Here is a 21,407-nt window from a genome sequence, read left to right on the forward strand (position 1 = left end):
CGAGCAGCACTGGCAAGGTAGAGGTAGTACAAAAATGGTTCTGCCTAGTACCTGTCTTCAAAGAGAGATCCAACTGACCCCTGTCCTTCTAATAGACACTTTAAAATTAGGCAATAAATCTCTTTCACATATGGTCTAGGAGCTTCTTTTTCAACTTGCTCCTTTTGCACTGGGTTCTACGACAAGTGAGTCACTGTTCATATGCCCTTTAAGAGTAGAGTCATACTTTCCTACAGTTTTCTGGGTATCCTGGACATAAGACCTGTTGGTTTCCAAAGCCAGATGTTTTGCGGACTCATCTCCCCAGTGCAGGTCCTAAGGGTTGGGGTGTCTGATATAGGACTCACTCCTCACTCCTCAGGGATGTTCTTCATATTTGTGAGATCCCTTTCACCTGTGGATCACAGCACCAGGGGTGGCTCCATGTCTCTGCCTCACCTACCTATCTCAATGCAGCCTTTTTGTCCTTTGTTGTGAAGGAGCTGTTCAGCTAGTTTTAGTGTCTTTTTTGGAGAAAATTGTTCTATGTGTAGTTGTAGATTTGTTGTGTCGTGGGAAAAGGGGAGTTCCAGGTCTTCCTATGCCACCATCTTGAAACACCAATGTCCACTGCTTTCTAAGACTTGCAGGTAGGAACCATAGTACAAAGGTATATTCAGGATTTCCACTCTTTTTCTTACATGAAAGCATAGTTTCAGAGCAAATTTTGAAAAGGCAAAATTTGCCTCTGACAGTCTTCCACTTTCTCATGGTAACATCCATACTCCTAGAGTGCTTCTTTCCTGGGTCTGTGTGCTGACCTAGTAAGTACCTACAACACTCCAACCATGTACTTCATGCTCTAAAACTGTCCCCTACAGACTCCTTGTGAATTCCCTTTGCTAACTCTTAAGTTCAAGTGTACCCAGCTTTCTATTCTCAGAACTTTCTTCTTATCACTCAACACACTCTCCCTGGGCTGCTTTATAATCTTAATCATCCTCTCTATCTATTCCCACTTCCCCCAGCCTAGATCTTTCCTCTGGGCTATAGACCTATATATTCAACTACCTACTAGATACCTGGATGTCCCACAGTCATATCCAACTTCTAATTCATCCCCTTGCCTCTGTTCTCCACAAACCTGTTCCTCACCCTCAGCTTGTATCCCTTTCTCCCCGGATAGAACCATCATGTACGGAGATACTCAAGCCAGAAACTGGAAGCCATCAAGGCTTCCCAAAGTACCGTCACAATCTATTCATTACTAAATCCCATGGATTCCATCTTCTCAAAATCTCTTAAAACTACACTCACCTTTTTATTCTCTTTCCCTCCATTTTAGCACATGCTCCCATCATTTTATTCATGGATTAAAGCAAGTTCTCAAGCTTTTTCCACACCCATCAACACATAATTTATTCTCCACAGACATGAGGAACAATGTGAAGACAAGAAAATCAGATCCTGTTACCTTTTCCACCCTTAAAGTTCATCATTGTAGTATCAGGGCCTTCAGAGTGAAGACCAAAATCATTCAGAAGGCTCAGAAGTGAGCTGCTCTCTCACTTCTCTCCCTATCCTATGCATGTTCTAGCTATGCCATCTACTTACAAATCTCTAAACAACCCACTCTGCCCACAGGGTTTTTTTCACAAGATGCTTTCTCTACTTAGAATGCATCCTAATCCTTATAGCTAATGTTTATTAAGAATTAAAGATATTTCAAAAGTATGCCTCCTGTATTAAAGAGCATAGTGAGTGAATGTCAATCACAGCACAAAAATGATACTGCATAAGAAACTTCTGTAAAGTTATGTTTTCCTCATTAGGAATCATTACCATTCACTCTGACCATGCCTACCACAAACATATTCTAACGATTATCACTGATGATTCCATAGTCATAACTCTATATTATCTACATTACTGTATCTGAATGATGGCTACTATTGCTTAAAAAAAGAAACTTGACACTTTCTTCAAATGCGTAAAACAATAGAATCTTCTAAAGAAAACATTTTCAATGAAAGACTTTTTTAATAGATCAAAGAATTCAACAGCAACTATGAAAAAAATCCTAGAAGTATAAAGTAGTAATGCAAACAACAACAAAAAAATTGCTTCTTAAATGTTGAGCTATATCTATAGTACCAATAAATCTGTCATTTTGAAATGAAACGGATCAAACTTCTTTAATCCTACTGGTGGCATAGGAAAATACTCTAGAAATTGTTATATTTAATATATTTAATACTGGAGACCACTCAAAATATAAACAACTATTACACCACTCCCAAATTATGACACACAGCAAAAGAAAGCTTATTTACCACTGAACACTACATAATGCAGCTGGCTAGAACACTACCATACCTCCAATTTGTTTTTCTCAACAGCAGATTGTAGAGAAGGAGAGGACACCAAAGGCTGAAGAGGAGCATCAGAGGAGGAAATCTGTGGAATGCAGATAAAAAGTCAGAAGAACAAAATGAAAAGAAGGTAATAGAACTGACAGGCACAGGAAAAAACAAAACCCACCTATTTCTGAGATATAAAAGCACTTAGAAGTATGTTAACCAAGAGAAATAATGCATCAAGAAGAGAATATTTTTGCTCTTTTTAAAATTCCCATGTGAAGTTTCTAAAAATGTAAGTATTTATTACAGAATAATGTGTGATTTAAAACAGAGTTCGCTATGATACAAAATTTAATATGTACTCAGGTATGATCATACCATAAGTATCTGAAAAATAATTAAGCTTCTCAGATAGTAAACTTTTACTCAACATTACTTTTGAAATACTAATGCTCTGAGGATGAAGACACATTGTTTCACGTAGCAGAAAAACACAAATGAACTTCTGCTTTTACTTGTAATAACTATTTTAAGAATGGAAAATAAAACAGTGCTGAAATAGTAAGTTAATTAGTTTTAATCAGCTGTTTAAGAAAAGAAAAAAGTCTGGGATAAAAGAGTGGGTTAATGCAATATAACAGCTAAGCAGCAGCAGGACTTATCATAAAGCAATTTATACACTTCCTTCTTTAAGATCAGTATGTACAAACACCATTTCCAGTGCTGTATTTGCTGAATTACCCTAAAGCATTATGAGACAGTTATATATGCAGCAGAGGCAATTTATATATGAAAATGCATTTCATCTGAAAGCCTTTTCACACATCTTCCTACCCAATTTCTACATGCATAGTTGATCACTTTAATGGAAGCATTATCTTCCTGCTCTCTTTACTGCCAAAATGTAACTGAAATATGTTTACCAAATGCATAGTAGATCTCTGGAGCCATAAAACTGACATCTGTATATATTGCCCTATCATATCAACAGTGCCTCTAAGGAACTGTTTAAAATAAAAGGTGCTATTACAGAAAGGTTATTACATAATGTCAAAATAACATTGGGAGATAAGTCCTCATTCAATTTGCTTGTTATTAAGTTAGTTACGGTTGTAATTCTTGAATCACAACCCAAGACCATAAACTTTAGGGTTTTTTTTTCCTTGAACACTGCTTGTTGGCTCTGTTGTAATTGTGCAAACTAACCATTTAGTAACTACGGAAATTACACACAGAAGAAAAGATTTTAAAAGATAAAAGGCACCTTAAACCCTGGCTTCAAAGCTACTTTATCCTATTGGACATTTACTTGCTAGATATCTTCAATTGCCACTTTATGTAGAAAATAACAGATAAAAAAGCACACAAATGCACTTAAGATGATAGCCTGTACCATAAAGACCTCTTTGCCCCCAAACTCCTGTAATAGCTAAATACAAAAATATAAAAGAGAAATAGGTATATATTTAGCATGTCAAGGGTTACTAATTCAAGGTAATTCATTATAAAAGTGTTTGTTCTCCTTCTGACTGACTTGGCCACTTTTAAAACTCAGAAGTAGGAATATAAAACTATTTAATAAATAACAGTAATTAGGGGCACTTGGGTGGCTCAGTCGGCTAAGTGCCCGACTTCTGCTTAGGTCACAATTTCACAGTTCCTGAACTTGAGCCCTGCATTGGGCTCTCTGCTGACAGCTTGGAGCCTGGAGCCTGCTTCAGATTCTGTGTCTCCTTCTCTCTCTGCCCCTACCCCGCTTGCACTCTCTCTCTCTCTCTCTCAATCTCTCTCTCAAAAATAAAACATTAAAATAAATAGCAGTAACTTAAGAAAGCATTTTAATGCTCCCTCCTAAAAAAGCTTTAATACTATGTTTCAGCTAGAAAGAAACAGAGAGAGTTTTTCAGTAGGAAAGACATTTGAAAAATCAATGGACAAATTAACAGGTAAACAAATAAACAAACTGTGGTATACCTGTAAAATGAATTATTATTTGCCAATAAAAAAAGAATGGTCTAATAGTACTCACAAAAACAGGGATGAATTTCAGAAATATACCAAAAGAAAGACATCACACACCAAAGAGTACATACATATGATACCATTTATATGAAACTCCAGCAAAGACAAATATAATGTAAAGTGAAAAAAAGTAGATCAATTGTTACCTGGGCCAGGGGTGGGAAATAAGAGGCAGTAAGGAACCTTTTAGAAAGGAAAGATTACATATGCCCTCTATGGTGGTTACAGAAAGGTATATATATTTCAAAAGTCAATGAACTCTATCTTAAATTATCTTTTACTACACATAAATTTTATCTTCAATAAAGTTCACTTTTTAAAAAATTTTTTAATGAAATTTATTGTCAAATTGGTTTCCATACAACACCCAGTGCTCATCCCAACAGGTGCCCTCCTCAATGCCCAATCACCCATCTTCCCCTCCCTCCCACCCCCCCCATCAATCCTCAGTTTATTCTCAGTTTTTAAGGGTCTCTTATGGTTTGGCTCTCTCTCTCTCTCTTTTTTTTTCTTTTCTTTTCTCTTCAATGAGCAGGGTTAAAATACATTATATGAGCAAGGAATGAGGAAACAGAGGTCAAATATTGACAATCAGAAGCAAGAGACACCAAAGAACATAGAGATAGATGAGGGAGAACAAAAAAAAGGGGGGGAGTGGCGGGGAGGGGGAAATACAGAGGCAAAGAAAACTAGATATTCTCGAGTGTTCTAAATCTCTTAAAACTACTTCTTGCCATCATCACTAAGCACCCTAATAGGAAAGTACCATCATCTGTCACCTAGATTAGTCCTAACTGGCCTCCTTGTCCCAAGTCTTACTCTTCTCCAAACTATGACATTCTCAAATGCAAATCGGATCACTCAATATCCTTAATTAGAAGCTTTATATAGTTCCTACACATTACATTATATAAATATTTCTGAATGTTAAAGGAAACCAAAAAAAGAGAAAGGGAGCATCTCAGAGGATGAACCAAAAAGAGGCTCGATCTCAGCAGTTATTGTTGTCCTTTGTAAGTTTGCTGCTTGCTAACATACTATTCTGAAATCTCATATTATCTACATTTACTGTCAAATTCAGAATTTATTTTTTAACTACACATTAGCACCATTTCACTGGATTGTGGTATTTTTATAGAGAGAATGAACAAGACTTGGACCTTAGAAAATTTCGCTGGAAATTGGCAGTGTCAGTAAATTCAGTTGTTATGACTGAATGTCCCTCTATTCCTTACCCTTCTCCTGTTCAATCCCTCCATCCATGAGAGAATACACAGTGGGAACCTAGTAAAAATATCCTTCAGGAATAAATGATTTAGAGTCTTTCTTTTAATTATTCTTAAGCCCAGAGGTTCTTTCTAGGCCACCACCAAAGTAAACTGTATGTGAAGAAACTCCTAAAGCAATACAACTGCATAAACTCACCTCCTACAAAAGAAAAACTGATCAGGCAAAACAGGTTTCCAACTCCCACCTGTCAGAATAAGGTGAGCAAATACATTTGGAAAGGTATGAAGTATTATAAAAATGCCAATATGATATTTGAAGGCCATAAGGCAAAATGTTTATCTTTTCAAGAAAAGATCACATTATTTTCTTGATCAATTTTTTTACACTTACCACCTCTTTCAACAAAATAAAATAAAATCCAGTGTTCCAAAATACTGAAAAGCATAAGACCACTGGGAAATACCCTATGGCTTAATCACTAGCAATACACTGTTTCAAAGTCACGTTGGAAACTCTTGGATATATTTTCCAAGTGGAGATTTTATCATAACAATTCTCAAATGGCTATCTCATGAGCTCTCAATATACTGCAAAGCTCAGGTGTTTCAGGAGTCCAGAAATCATCTTAAAAGTATGATTCCCAATGTCCATATAATTGACACAAAACCTGAAAATACACTTATTGAACCAATAAATAAATCATACAAAAGACAACATCAATTAAACTCATCAACAGGCCACTTAAGAGATTTTGATATTAACTAAGTAATGACAGCCACCAAATATGTAGAAGCAGCCTAAATTTTAATATACTAACTTGAAAATCTTTGCATAATATACTAACTTGAAAATTTTAATATACTAACTTGAAATACACTAACTTGAAATGTCGATTTTGGAAAACTTTCAAAATACAAGTCCTTTAATTGCCACATCAAGTCACTGGCAGACCATAATTAAAGGGCGGACTAAAGCATGGAGGGATTAATCAAAGAACTCTAAGTCAAAATTGTGCCAGTGATCTAAAGTCTTATAGTTAAGTTTTCGCATTCAAATTTCTTAATTATCTACCTGCTTCAAGTCATTTGTCACTTCCAACCTCCTATCACCTTCCTCCAATATAATCATCACAATAGGTTATATTTATTAAGCATCCTAAATATGTGTGCCAGGTATCCTTTTAAAAATACAGCATGCCTTATCTTATTTAACTCTTACAGTACTATGAAATACAGAGACCATGATCGTTTCTATTCCACAGATGAGGAAACTAAAATTATAATGAAAAGAATTAACAAAGAAAGCCAACTTGAAACTGCTATTTTATACTAATACTAATTCACTACCTCATTATTCACCTAAGTTTCTCATCCCTAATAGAAAACATCTAAAATTCATTGCAACTCACAGCCTTGAAATTACTCATGTATCTTAAATAACTATATAATCATCAATTACAAACAGAGTTTAAAAAATTACTAGTGCTAACTCACTTTTATAGTAATAGAGAAACATTACTTCTATAATAATTTCTAAGTTGAAATAATGAATTTAATTTTACTTCTGTTGTATTAACTATTAGTCTTTATATACATACACATACATAACAAAACAAGTGAACTTTTGTTTCTAAACTCTTATATAATATTCAATTATATGGCAATTGATTACAAAAGTAACTTCATGTGAAATTCAGACAGGAGAATTAAAATCTTTGTGTGCTACAAATTCAAATTCAAATTGAGTTCAAGAGATTGCTTCTGAGAGTTAAGACGTGGTAAAGGAGGCGAGCAATATGTAAGATAAACTGAAACGACAACAAGCAAGTGCTCATCTTAAAGTCACCAACTCCCAAAGATTATTAACTATTCTCCAAGACAAAACCAAGGAAGTCAAGCAGTCAGTATTAAATAGCTACAGTTATCTACACATTTTACTGCTCTACTAGACTTTCTTTCTGTTTCTGATCATTATGATGGCAAATAAATAATGTGAATATAAAAATATATGTGGGGGAGTGAGAGGGAGGGTGGAAAAGGGAGGGGAAGAGAGTGAGGGAGAGGCAGGAGGGAGAGAGAAAAGCTGATGAAAAAGAGCAATTAATATGGCAGAGTTCAGCCCCATCTACTCAAGACCTGCTAGATCTTCTAGCAACTCAATCACTGTGCTTCCAGTTGTGATTCACTACTGGTTAGGGAGGAGAAGGGGAGAGGAAGAAAGAACAGATTTCTTTACTCAAAGTTTTTCAAATTCTCCTATCACTCAATCAATTAAGTAACAAGCATGGAGGTCAGATTCATTGTGTACCACTGTGGTAAGAATTCTAGGATGGCCACCCCAACTCCTACCCCCTGGTATACATACCTTATATAATGCCCTTCCCTTAAGTATGGGCAGGACTGTGATTATGATGGACTCTTTTGACTAGAATGTTACATAACAAAGGTTAGAAATTTGCAGAGGTAATTAAGATCCCAATAGTTAATGATGGATTAATCAAAGGGGAGACTATTCTGGGTGTGCCTAGCCTGATCAGGTGAGCCACTAAAAGGGGGCAGGGCCCTTCCTAAATTAGGAGAATTGAAGTGTGAGAGAAATTCTTCAACGGTCTTGAAGAAATAAGCTGCTATGCATAATATGGGGTTAACTGTTAAGAATGAGAGGATGGCCCCCAGGAACAGAGAGTGGTCCCCATCTGACAGCAAGAACATAGGACCTTAGTCATACAACCACAAAGAAATGAATTCTGACAACAATCGTGGGCTTGGAAGACAATGAGCCTCAAACAAGACCACAACCCTGGCCAACTCTTTAATTTCAGCTTGGTGACATCCTGAGCTGAGAATTGAGCTAACCCATGCCCAGACTCTAAGCTAACAGAAAACTGTTATGAAAACAAATCTGTACTGTTTGAAGTCACTAAATTTCCAGAAACCTGTTAAGTAACAAGAGAAAATTAATACAATAACCATGTCTTACTCAAAAACAGAAGTCTGGCACTCAAATCTTCCATACAATCACTATTTGCCTTTCAAGAGTTATTTCCTCATACATTTATTTTCTCGTCATCTACCCATGCTGTATAGTCCCCTTTTACACTCACTAGACAAGACAGTTTCATGGACTACTCACCAAACCCAAATACCAAATAATACACCTGAACTCACTTTCCTCCTTATCTTACTTTGGCACAGATGAGATAAAATGTCCCTTCAACCTGAGATATCCTTTCTGCATTAACACTCAGCCCATTTTCTCTTTGCTGAAATCCTACTTTTCTGTGCAGGATAATTTCAAACATACCTCCTTTAAAAATTCTCCCAGTGAAAATTAACTAATGCTACCTAAGTTTTGTGTTCCCATAGCACTTTTATTCTTCTATTATAACAGATACTACTTTGTGCTTTAGAATATAGCTCATTGTACGGGTACATTACATATGGATAATATTTGAGAGTAAGCTAGCATTATACAAAGATTGTCATTTCAATCTCAGTGCCTTGCAGATAGTATACATTCAATGCTTGTTTGTTGAATGATGAAATGAACAAATAAAGGAAGAAACAATCCAAGGGAACTTCAATAGCCAATCTCCGAATTCTATAACTAGTTTCAAAATGAGAGGCTAGCACAGATCTCAGGAGTGAGGAAGGGAAGTACTGAGGGTCGATATGAGTGAGGGTTGCTATGCTATGCCCACCCACACTGGTGCCCAGCACCATGCAGTTACTTTAAAAATAGGGCACCTGGGTGGCTCAGTCAGTTAAGCACATGACTTCAGCTCAGGTCATGATCTCACAGTTCGTGAGTTGGAGTCCCGTGTCAGGCTCTGTACGGACAGCTCAGAGCCTGGAGCCTGCTTCGAATTCTGCATCTCCCTCTCTCTCTGCTCCTCCCCTGCTCACGGTCTGTCTCTCTCTCTCAAAAATAAATAAACATTAAAAAAATTTTTTAAATAAAAAAAGGTACAAAATAAAGTAAAATAAAATATATTTTTTTCTCTTTAAGGCTACAAAACAATACTGACTGTAGTACCAAAAAATTTCTACTTGGGACATATTTTCCTTTGTTTTTGTCTTATCTAAACTTTGCATTTTCCCTTTAACCTTCCTTCCTTAATTCACACTTATGGTACCACACAGCACTCAAACCATATACCCTATACCATAAGCTCCCTCCACAAAGCAGCTCATATATCCCTTCCTGCTTTCTCAGAAGCACCATGTATACATGACCAGATGCCATATTTATTAACAGCTAGCTGAAGCCAGTTTTTACGACTACAAATAAATCTCTGGGTATGAAGGAAGTACCATCTTAGCTTCTCATACTCTACATGATGGATCCTATGGGGCTTAGTTCACAGACTCATTAAATAGCCTGGCAGGCAGAGGGGGCAGTATCATAGAAAAATGACAAAACCCTTTGGCACTGTTTTCCTATAGTTTATTGTACTGTATTTTGCCACAATGCTCTAAAATATTTATGTTTCAGAAGGGCAAGAAATGTAACAGTTTATTTTTTTAAGAGTTAAGAAATGGTGTGCTTGGGTGGCTTAAGTTGGTTAAACATCCGACTCTTTGTTTCAGCTCAGGTCATGATCTCACAATCTGAGTTTCAAGCCCCACATCTGGCTATGTGCTAGCAGGGAGGAGCCTCCTTGGGATTTCTCTCTCCTTCTCTCTCTGCCCCTCCCCAGCTTGCTCTATCTCAAAAAATGAATATTTAAAAAATATTTTTTTTAATTAAAAAATAAATTTTTTTTTTTTAAAAAAGGGTTAAGAAATTAAATGACTGCCTTACACAGAGAACCAGCATGAATCTTCAGGCCCTTACTCCTGTTTAAAATAAGAAAATAATAACAGCAACACTAAAAAATACCAGCTAAAACAAGAGAAGACCAAAAAACTATAAAAATCAGACACAAAAGCTGTAAAGGTAAAGCAATTTGGAGCCACTTAATATCAGGGTAACAGTCATATCAAGCTTCATAGTCACTCATGACATCTCTTTATAAGAGTATAACTAGCACAGTTAGTATTCAAACTGTCCTTCCTTAGATATTCCTTAAATGCACTAATGCTCAAGTACCTTAGATATAAGATAACTTATACTTTGTCTTGTGTTTTTTTAACCTAATCTCATCCTCACTATGAAATTAACTCTCTCTAAAAGCAAAGGTACATGCTCTTTTGGTTTAGTATACTAGGAGACTGTGACCACAAGTGATAAGAAACTATTTGAATGAATGTTTAATCCATTACCTAAAGACAATGGATATAAATATGTAATGTAATTCTTAGTGACATATAAGATTAGTTACTTACAGATTGATTACTGTGAAACAGGAATATTTTAAACTTACTAGAATATAAACTTTTAAAAAATTATCATTTTGCATATAAATGAATAGATTCAACCCTTGGGTTGAATGTGAATTTTGTAAACTTTTCTAAATTTTCACTACATGAATAATATAAACTCAAGAATACACAATCCTTCACCTTAAATTTTTCATTCTGAAGCCTACAAAAAATATAAAAAATAGGGAATGAATATCTCTATCAACTTTGCCAATATTTATCAAATGTTAACATTATGTCATGCTTGTTCTCTCTCTCCACAGAAAGGCACACATACACTCAGCTGCCAGGTTTCAATGAACCATTTAAAAAATGAGTTAAGAGAGAGAGAAGTTAAGATGGTGGAGAAGTAGGAGGATCCTGGGCTTTACTTGTCCCTCAAACACAGCTGTATTGAGGTCAAATTACTTGGAACATCCAGGAAATTGGTCTGCAGAGTGGCAGAAGGGTCTCCACAGTTTGAGGGAGTCAGCTTGGCAGGTATAAGGTATGTAGATGTGAATTGGGGGAGAGAAAGACAGCAGTGCCACAGAGGGGAGAGAACACTTTCTATGAAGAGACAAAGGGAGAGAAAGAGACAGGGGTTGAGATAGGAGATAGTGTGCCTTCGAGTTAGCAGAAGAGGAAAACCTCTCTGGACCATGGACTGGATGGAGAGCGAGAAATAGGATCCAAGTTCTTTTTTGCAAATAGCCTTTGGAACTGAAACTCTGATGCTTTGCAAGTCCATGACTTTCTCTGGAGAGAAGCTGTGGTTTGTCTTCCTGGGGAGGAGGGAGCTGGCCCCAGAGTGAATAGCATAGTGTAGTGATTTCCGATCTCCGGGATGCACTGGGAGAGAATAGTCCCCTTCCTGGACTACTTATGGAAGAGAGTTTATTACCTCCCCAAGACAAAAGACCCTGTAGGTGCCAGCCAAAGGCCTTTCATCAACAGGGCAGAGAGGCTCTATTCCAGAAGAGGGGAACAGATCCACACCATGCTGGGGGTCCTTTAATACTTTGGGATTTGAATCCCAGCTGCATGCCAAAGAAAAAAACCGCACAAGAGTTTTGACACAGGGCAAGCGGACTTCCCTCTCTATTCTGTGAAGACTGCCTGAACAGTGGGGGTTGAAACCCCTGGTCTCAGCATGAGACATTGGGGTGGCACCACTTTCCCCTCAACACCAACACAGTGGTACTTCAGAAAACAACACAGCAGCCCCCAGTGGAGGCAGGACCCACTTACACCAAACCCCGCCCTCTGTGCCTGGCAACTGCTTATTTATTAGGGCGAGATGACTCGTAGCCACTGCAGCCGGCCTCTTCTCCAGTCCAGCACAGCCAGCAACCTCAAGCACCCACAGACAACTCTTTTTGTTGTTGTTTTCCTCCTTCTTTTTTTGTTTGAAATCAGGCTCATAGTTCCTCATTTGTTTACTTTGTTTCATTTCCTTCTCTCTCTCTCTCTCTCTTTTGGAATCAGGCTTTTGCATTCTTTTCTTTTTTCTCTTCTGCTTTTTTTTTTTTTTTTCTATTTTTTCTTTCTCTTTACTTGGAATCAGACTTAGTTTTTTGATTCTCTATGTATTTGGGTTTTTTTGTTGTTCCCTTTTCCTTTTTTCTTTTTTTGGGATCAGGCTTCCCCACTCCTTTTTTTATCCAGGGTTACTTCAACAAACAAATCAAAGCACACTTAGTTAAATGTCCAAACACTCCCTCACTGCAGGCAAGGAGTTCTGCAGAGGACTGACCAGTGGGAAAGAGCAGCCAAAACACAACAGAAGAGCACACACAGCATACACCTGAAGTGCCAAGCTTTGGACTGTGTATGACCCCTTTTTAATACAATAGTGTTCTCAGGTGCAGGAAATTTTAACAAACTTTTAAAAAAGAATTACAGAGGGGCACCTGGGTGGCTCATTCGGTTAAGCATCGAACTTCGACTCAGGTTATGATCTTGCTGTTCAGAATTCGAGCCCCGCGTCAGGCACTGTGCTGACAGCTCAGAGCCTGGAGCCTGTTTCAGATTCTGTGTCTCCCCCTCTCTCTCTTTCTGCCCCTCCCCGTTCACGATGTCTCTCTCTCTCAAAAATAAACATTAAAAAGTATATATTAAAAAAAAAAAGAATTATAGATATCCTGGCACTCAATTCCTAAATATTTTATCCCAGTACATATCTGTTAATGAATGAAGAAATCCTCTTAACTGAACATAATACCATTATCACACTTGGGGGGGGGGGCAGAATTCCACAGCAACAGCTATCATCCAAAGATAAAACTATTTTCCTATACACTACTACATAAAACTCTTTTCCAAACTGTTGTCAAGATAAAAAAATGCTATCAATATAGATATAATAAAAAAGAACAAAAATGTTTAGTTTTTTTAAAAGGGTATTTAATGTAAAGCCATGTTTTATAAAATAAACTAAAATGATTTCTTAAAATTTCATATGAACATATATTACTTATGTTTTAAACTTAGCCCATTTTCCTTCCCCCATAGTGCTACAATTAGACTGTTTTATGGACATTATAAATATCATTCTCAATACTGTCAATTTTTTACCATTCTTTCAAAAGACTTCCTCTCCTGTATTCAATGCAGCCCAAACTCTTACACAAGGGTGTCTTTGTTCCAAAATACACATTAATGATATTTTAAACATTTTTAACAAGACTTTTTCATGATCAAAATATCCTTATTTTGTTAGTATTTGATTAATTTTTTAGTATATTGCTTCTCTGTATGGACTGAAAAGAAAAACCCAGTTTGTATACAAAATGAAATTATTGTCTCCAAATTGTTTGATACATAGATGACTTAACCACAAGATTAATCTTTTATAGCTTGCTTATTAATCTAGGAATTAAAGGCCAAAAAATGTCTATAACAATAAAGACAATTAGCCTTAAACTGTAATTAACTGGAATGAGAAAAATTAATCAGAAAAAAACTAAAAAGAAACAATGATACAATACTTTGATCATTACAGTAAGGTTTCAACTATTAGGTATCAAAATACTTGATAGTAATCAATTAAAATGCCATGTCATAATATACATATGTCTGGACACATTCACTAAAGGCGTAAAGGGAGGATAAAGTGCCTTGTTTCTTTTTCATTTATTTCCAGAATTGAGTGAAATAATTTTCTCTCTCCTCTTTTTCAGTTAGTGATCTTATCTTTTTAAAAATTTCATAAATTAACTTAATAAATGACATTTAACAGTTACTAGACTTAGAATGTGTTCTTTTCTGAATCAAGAGTTCTGCTTTGTGAGAGTTCATAAACATGTGACAAAAAATTCCAATATTCAAATTTTTAAAAGTCTGTAAGTATATTTTTACAATAAAAAATATTAAGCTGCATTGTATGTTAAAAAGTTTGAGATCCATTCAACAAACATCAATTGGTAATAGAGATGAAGATTTTACTTACATTTGTAATAGCTATTGCATTTTTATCGTAGTATTTCTTCTTTTCATATTTATCTCTGATGAAAAATTCCACTGCTCTGAAAACAGATAACTTAAGGAAAAGCATGAGTTCAGTGGCACGTACAATCCCCTTATTCATTCCTTTCCACAAAGCCTACACACTAAATTCAATTTTCCTTCTCCCCAGTCCATGCCTTCCTCTCACACTGTTTCTGCAACTAAACTCTGTAACCTACTTTTCTTTCTGCCAACTAAAGTCTATCCCTTTCAGGAAGTTTTCTCCATTCAACAAAACCACCCAACCCAATTCTAGGGAAAAAAGTAACTACATTTCTCAATACCACCACACTCCCCAAACCTCCACCTTCAACCAAACTCAATTAAAGTTCATTTTAAACTCTCAGTATAAGGAAACTAATAGCCATGTGGTGCCCATAACATACCAGACACTGTGCTATGTATTGTCCCTACTTTGTTTCCTTTAATCCTTCCATAAGCCAGTCATGTGTACATTATTTCTGCATCACAGATGAATAATTAGCAACTGGGAAAAACTAAACAACTGTGATTTCAATACTTCTGTTCTTTCCCACAGGCTTCTCCTAGTTGCATTATAGAGGATTCCCTGTATATTAGAAGAATGGGGACCATTTTTTTTCTTTCAAAGCTGAGGAATGGGGAAGTCAAGAAACTACAACCAAAGTTGGTACTGTTTAATTTTCTGAAGTTGGCTGGACTAGCCTTATACATAGAGTGATCCACTTCTAGTGGGATTTGAGAGTTTTGAGTTATCTGATATTGATGACTTCTCTTACCTCTCAATCACTGCTTTACTGAATTTCACTAAAATGGGAATTCTTCCATCAGACAGAGATTCATAACCTTTTTAGTACCACGAACCCCTATGGTCGTCAGGCAAAGCCTGCGAACTCTTTCTGGAACGGTGCTTTTAATTGTATAAAATAAAATACACAGAATTACAAAGGAAATGAATTACACTGAAATACAATCTCTCTGTAGATCCCCAGTAAGACATCCTTCTATTCAAAAGATAAGTTACCTGAAGCAGTAAAACAATACATTTTCAGTCAATTAACTCCTTATTTGAAGTTAATAAACGCCTTTTAAATTGACAGTTGAGGCAACAGATAATAGATGACAGACCAATATACAGTGGATATTAAAAAGTTGAGGCATTAGGAAAGCACTCAAAGAGGGCCAGGGAAGGCAAGACAGGAGATCTAAACATTTAATTTATTAAGTAAACTGAATGACTGAAAGCCATTTTTAAAGACAGTTTGTGAAGGGCACTTTATGTGATCTTTATCTCCGCTTCTCCTCTTCGCAACCTGTAAGGTAGGTGCCATTCCACAACTACAAGTGTGGCATAGAAAGTTTAAAAAGTTCTCTGGGATTCTTATAGTACAAGAGAGAGCTGTGATTCAAAACCAGGAATATCTGGCATTTACCTTTCAGAATGTTCCTGATCATCACCAGTTCATCTGTGAACCATTCAGTAAGTTTGTGCTAATGCTAATAAATACTTTTAAAATCTAGAGACTGTCAAATTTGGATGGTATTTTCTTTTAAACTTTTTTTATGTTTACTTATTTTTGAGAGAGAGGGAGAGACAGAGCATGAGCAGGGGAGCGGCAGAGAGAGAGGGAGACACAGAATCCAAAACAGGCTCCAGGCTCTGAGCTGAGAGCACAGAGCCCGATGTGGGGCTCGAACTCACGAACTGCGAGATCATGACCTGAGCCGAGGACGCTCAGCCGACTGAGTCACCCAGGTGCCCTGATGGTATTTTCAAAGTAGCCTGGGAGACCCTTTTAAGTAAAAGATGTGATCGGGCTGCTTATTTAGCTATGTGAAAATTTTAGCAGCCAATATGCCAAGATTTTCATAAAATGCAATGTTATTTTACTCCAACTATTTCACATGTAAATCAGCTAAATGTTAAGTTAGCTCATGACTGTAAATACAAGTTCAATATTACATTTTTCTGTTTATCTAACAGGAAAAAATGAAACAATCAAAAATCTGGCCCTTTGGATTAGGTGTATGAATGTGGATATACTGAGCAATTTTCACTGTTAGTGACAACTACTTACCTCCACAAAAAGAGAAAATAGACTTCACTTAGACTGAGGTCATTTTCATTTCAGATGATATGGAATATATTTATTATTCATATATATATTTATAAATTTGTATAAATATTTTAGCAGCAATTATATTTACAGTTAAATATGTATTATATAGCATACAATACAGTATATATATCCAGCTATTCTTTTAACTACAGAAAATTTTTAGAAATCTAAATTCTTATATTAAAATGTTTATATTTAAATATCAGAGAGGAGGATAATACTAATATTTTTCCTTCTTAAAGACAGAAACAACACTCATTTTAGATATTGTTTAGAGTATACTACACCTTAAAGCTTGAAAAGATTTAGTACTCTTATCTATGAAATGTCAGTGACAAAGATCACTGTTTATGATTTTAAAAATTACTATTAGAGAGAAAACTCATTAAGGTTAGAAACAGAGCTTATAAAATAGTTTAACCAACAGTAAAACTAAAATACTGAAAACTATGATGGTTTTATAAATACTAAATTTGAAAAAAACAAATATTTTAAGTTTACAATTTTTTGGAGTGAAAAACAATACAAACATCTACTGAAAATACATGTTGCTGTAAATTTGCAGAAATAACAGATATCAGTGAAATCTTAATTTATATTTAATATATTTTATATAAATAATGCAAACTTAGGTGAATCTGGTTCTGCTTATAAGAAACCTTCTCACAAATTATCTAAAAAGTAAGCAATTCCTAAAATTCTGAGATGAAAGTTGAGTTGTTTTCCAAGGATATTAAGATTAAATTAATTAAGTTAAAATAATCACTAGAGCAGAAGACCTCACTTGGGTCTTCCTATTATTAAATATTACTTTCTTTTAACATTTATTTATTTTTGAGAGAGAGACAGACAGAGTATGAGCAGGGGAGGGGCAGAGAGATGGAGACATGGAATCTGAAGCAGGTTCCAAGCTCTGAGCTATCAGCACAGAGCCCAACACAGGGCTCGAACCCATAAACCACGAGATCATGACCTGAGCTGAAGTTGGATACTCAACCAGGCACCCCTTAAATATTACTTTTCAAAAACCAATCAAAGCCCACCACAAAGTGCATTTTTTAACTTCCTTGGGAGTCATCTGAGAAAGGACCATGATTTAAGGAACATGATTTTTATGTCCTCAGTTGCTATCTATTCCTATGTACCTCTTAAAGCAAGAACATATCATAGGGTCTTTATGTATATTTGTACAAGGTCCCAAATGTATGCCAATTCTTCATTGTTAATTCACCTAAAGAAACAATGATTTATTCCCAGGATCAGCAAACTTTTTCTTAGAGGGCCAGACAGTAAATATTTTAGGCTTTGAAGGATAGTTGGTCTATGCTCCAATTATTCAACTCTGCCTTTGTAGCTCCAAAGCAGCCTTGAAAATACATAGATTAATGGGCATGAGAATAAAACTTTACTTACAGAAAGAGGAGTTGGCTCATAAGCATGCAGTTACTGATTCCTGAATTGTATCTCAATTTTGCCCATGAGGGCAAAACAAGTTGGAGTTATAGAGAGTCTCTGTATCTACAAATTATCATTACAGACATCTTAAGGAATTTTCAGTGGACATTTTGACAACAGTTTTGCCTTATATGTGGACTCTAGTACTAAGGCTCAAAGAAGATGGTCTCCAACATACACCCTCATTTCTGGTACCAGTAGGCATTTGTTATTGTTACCTTGAAGTCAGCTAATCTGCTGAACCCATACCTAGGTATAATAAAAAAAAAAAAACCAAACAAACAGATAATAATACTCAACTCACAAAGTTGTTGAGAGTTATGGGAATAATATATATAAAGCATTTTGCAGCACCTAAAAGACAGTAAGAATTCAATAAATGAAGTTAGGTTTTGTTGTTATATAACTTTATATCTCAGTTTCCTCACCTTTAAACTGGAGATAACACTAAAGTCTCATCTCACAGGATTATTATAAGAATTAAACAAGCTAGTGTGTATAGAGAACTAAGCACAGTGTATGGCACATAGTGAGTGCTATTTAATTTTTAGCTCTTATTATCACAGCTGAGGGAAGAAATGAACAACAACTACCACGTTCAGGGCTAAGATGATTTGCACGTCATCAAGTTTAAATAGATGAACTGAGAAACAATAAAAGGACAAATGAATTTGGAGAACAATCAATACTCACCTTCATTTTCTATTCTCTACATGTCATTTGAGACATAAGGATTTAGTTATACTGACAGATCAATAATATAACCAAAAAAAATAGAAATAGAACAACAATATTTTCAGGAAATCAGGGAAAGGAATATATTAACAATTCAAGTTTAAGTGGTTGATTTCGGATTTAATAAACAAACAAAAACAAATACCCCAGAGTCTTCCCCATGCCTATAGTTACAAAACATTCAGTACAGCACCCTTAATTGTTCCTGTCCTCAAAACTAACAAATGATACTATACAAGCCCCACAGAAGTTTAACATTACTTTGTATTTTAACATGTATTTATTTGTAATTTGAGATTGTTTTCCTTTTCTTAAAGATACCATTTTAAAAGACAAATTAATATTTACTCCCAAGAACAAAATCTTCCAATTCCAGACACATTCCCACTGACAGCAGTAAAATCTTGAAATGCTCAAAGGAGAAGAACTGCTGATCAGCTTTGGTGCACAATAGACCTCATGGAACTGAAGTAATTAAAGTTTTTAGATAAGATGAAATATCCTAATAATAAAAAGCTTAATGTAAAGCTTTATCATTTGTCATGCACTGGCACATGCAGCCTGTAATTAACCACATCCCACATGAGAAATTGTACTTTCACAGCAGCTTTTGCATAACTTTGTACATTGTAAAGCTTTTAAAAAGTGACAAATCTTGTTAAGAATTCAGTAAGGCCCATATTATGTGAGTTTTACTCAGTTTGGTTCCATTTGCCTCTAGGGGTAAGGCAACAATGTTTAAATCAATAAAAATGCAGCAATTTTAGGCTTTTCTAAGAACAATGAAATTTAGAATGATTCGTGAAATAAAGAACAGGGACTAGTTTTGTTACTAGTTTCCCTAATAAAATCACAATGTTTCATAATTTAAAAAAGGGAATAAAGTGATGTTGCTATAATATTTAAGGTAAAAACAATTTTAAGGCCACAGTATTATATTGGATATAGGGACTGGTCTCATGGCCCAGGGCATGTCATCTTAAACTCGCAGTGGTCATCTTTGTGTCATCAAATCGGTTTCGACAAAATCCCTCTTTAAATAGTTTCTGACACCATTAGATTATCTTTTTGTGAACAGTAAGTCAACACCTCATATAATATGACCATAATTTTTAAATGCTTTAGAAGAAGTAAATTTAGTTTGAAAAATCATATAAGCATGCTTGAGCACACGTTAGCAAAAATATACATAATCCAAAAGCCTGAAATGAATCACACCAGCTACTTAGAAGTTAAAATCTATATCTAAATCTTATGATCTAGCTGCAAAGAGTCCCAAACCATAAGCCTATCTATTGTTGAAGGCCATCAAGACTCAAAAGTGGCAACACTGATTTTACTTAGACTATCATCATTTAAAAATATTCAAGTGCCCGTCTACAGGAGGAAAAGTCTGGAAGCTTTGAGAAATTTCTTAATAACTCTTTGAGCATCCCACCTTTCCACATCCTCATAAAGGAAAATACTATGCTCTAGTTCACTGGGTTATTTTGAGAATTAAAAAAAAGATAATGTACATAAAATGCCAAGCTAGTGCCTAGCACACCGCTAACCTTTTTTAAGCAGTAAAGCTACATCAGCTGCTGTTCACAACATTGTATCTTCAGTGTGTCAAAGGTCGAGGATGTAATGATACCAAACATCAATCAATTCACTGTAAAAATCTTATCTCTCCTGAAATTTTTAGGTAAGTACCAAACATTTAAAAATATATCAGCAAAAATAATAACAGAATTAATAACTCACTACCTCATTAATCCTTTATTTCTATAAGGTTCATCATAAAATTGATGGTAATTATTTGAGAAGAAATAGTATTGCTACCAACATATATGAAACAGTGGATAGAACATTTCAATGTGAGGTGTGCCTGGGTGGCTCAGGAGTTGGCATCCAACTCTTGATTTTGGTTCAGGTCACGATCTCACAGTGCGTGAGAATGAGCCCCACACTGGGTTCTGCACATCTCTCTCCTCTCTTTCTGCCCCTACCCTCCTCTCTCTCACTCTCAAAATAAATTAATTAATTAAAAAAAAAACAAAAAAAACAGTTCAATGTAAGAGAATACCAAAAAACTACATCCAGTCCTTTCTGAAATACCTTCAAGACTTCTTTGAAAACAATACAGAATCATGATGATATATTAAATAACTTGGAAGCCACTTTCACCCACAAGATACCAAATAAAGGATACTATCAAAAACTTCAAGAACTTCAAGAATTTACCCTGTAATCTTCAAGAGAAGTCCAAAAAAACCAACTCAAACCAAACTGACCCCAACACACACACACACAAACTTCCACAGAAAGAAAATTCTTCCATTTGAGCGTCAACTCAGCCTGTGGGGTGAGAACCAAAGAGAAGAGAAATAAATACAACTAGCAAGCAACTGGTAAAAACCCAGGACATTACTTCTTTGCTCTACTCTATTTCCTTCTGCCATGCTCTATTCCAGGGTTCTGCCCTAGGCCTCCATTTTTCAGAGGAGAAAGAAAACAGCATTCCCAAGATTTTTAATAAAACACACAAAAAAGAATACAGGACCAATGCCCTGGGTAAACACAACTTCACTCAACACTTTCGTATCACCTACATGCTAAATTACTCTATAATCTGCACTGAATTTCCTGCTTTCTTCTAAGGTCCAGACCCATGTTTCCAGCTACTAAATGGGGAT

General features: G+C 35.7%; 1 protein-coding gene across 4 annotated transcripts in view; it reads right to left on the minus strand.

Moving 5' to 3' along the window:
- The window catches only part of SMAP1 (small ArfGAP 1), a 200,278-nt gene that overhangs the window by 108,922 nt on the left and 69,949 nt on the right, over nucleotides 1-21,407 (minus strand). For 3 of the 4 annotated variants that reach the window (XM_027057469.2, XM_027057471.2, XM_053222604.1), the window contains exons 4-5: nucleotides 14,385-14,460; nucleotides 2,356-2,436 (exon numbers count right to left, since the gene is read on the minus strand). In XM_027057469.2, the coding sequence (XP_026913270.1) occupies nucleotides 2,356-2,436; nucleotides 14,385-14,460 (157 nt within the window). The remainder of the gene's footprint in view (nucleotides 1-2,355; nucleotides 2,437-14,384; nucleotides 14,461-21,407) is intronic. The other variant, XM_053222603.1, reaches the window with a different exon arrangement.

The sequence above is a fragment of the Acinonyx jubatus genome, chromosome B2, assembly GCF_027475565.1.
Source record: "Acinonyx jubatus isolate Ajub_Pintada_27869175 chromosome B2, VMU_Ajub_asm_v1.0, whole genome shotgun sequence".
Lineage (NCBI taxonomy): Eukaryota > Metazoa > Chordata > Mammalia > Carnivora > Felidae > Acinonyx > Acinonyx jubatus.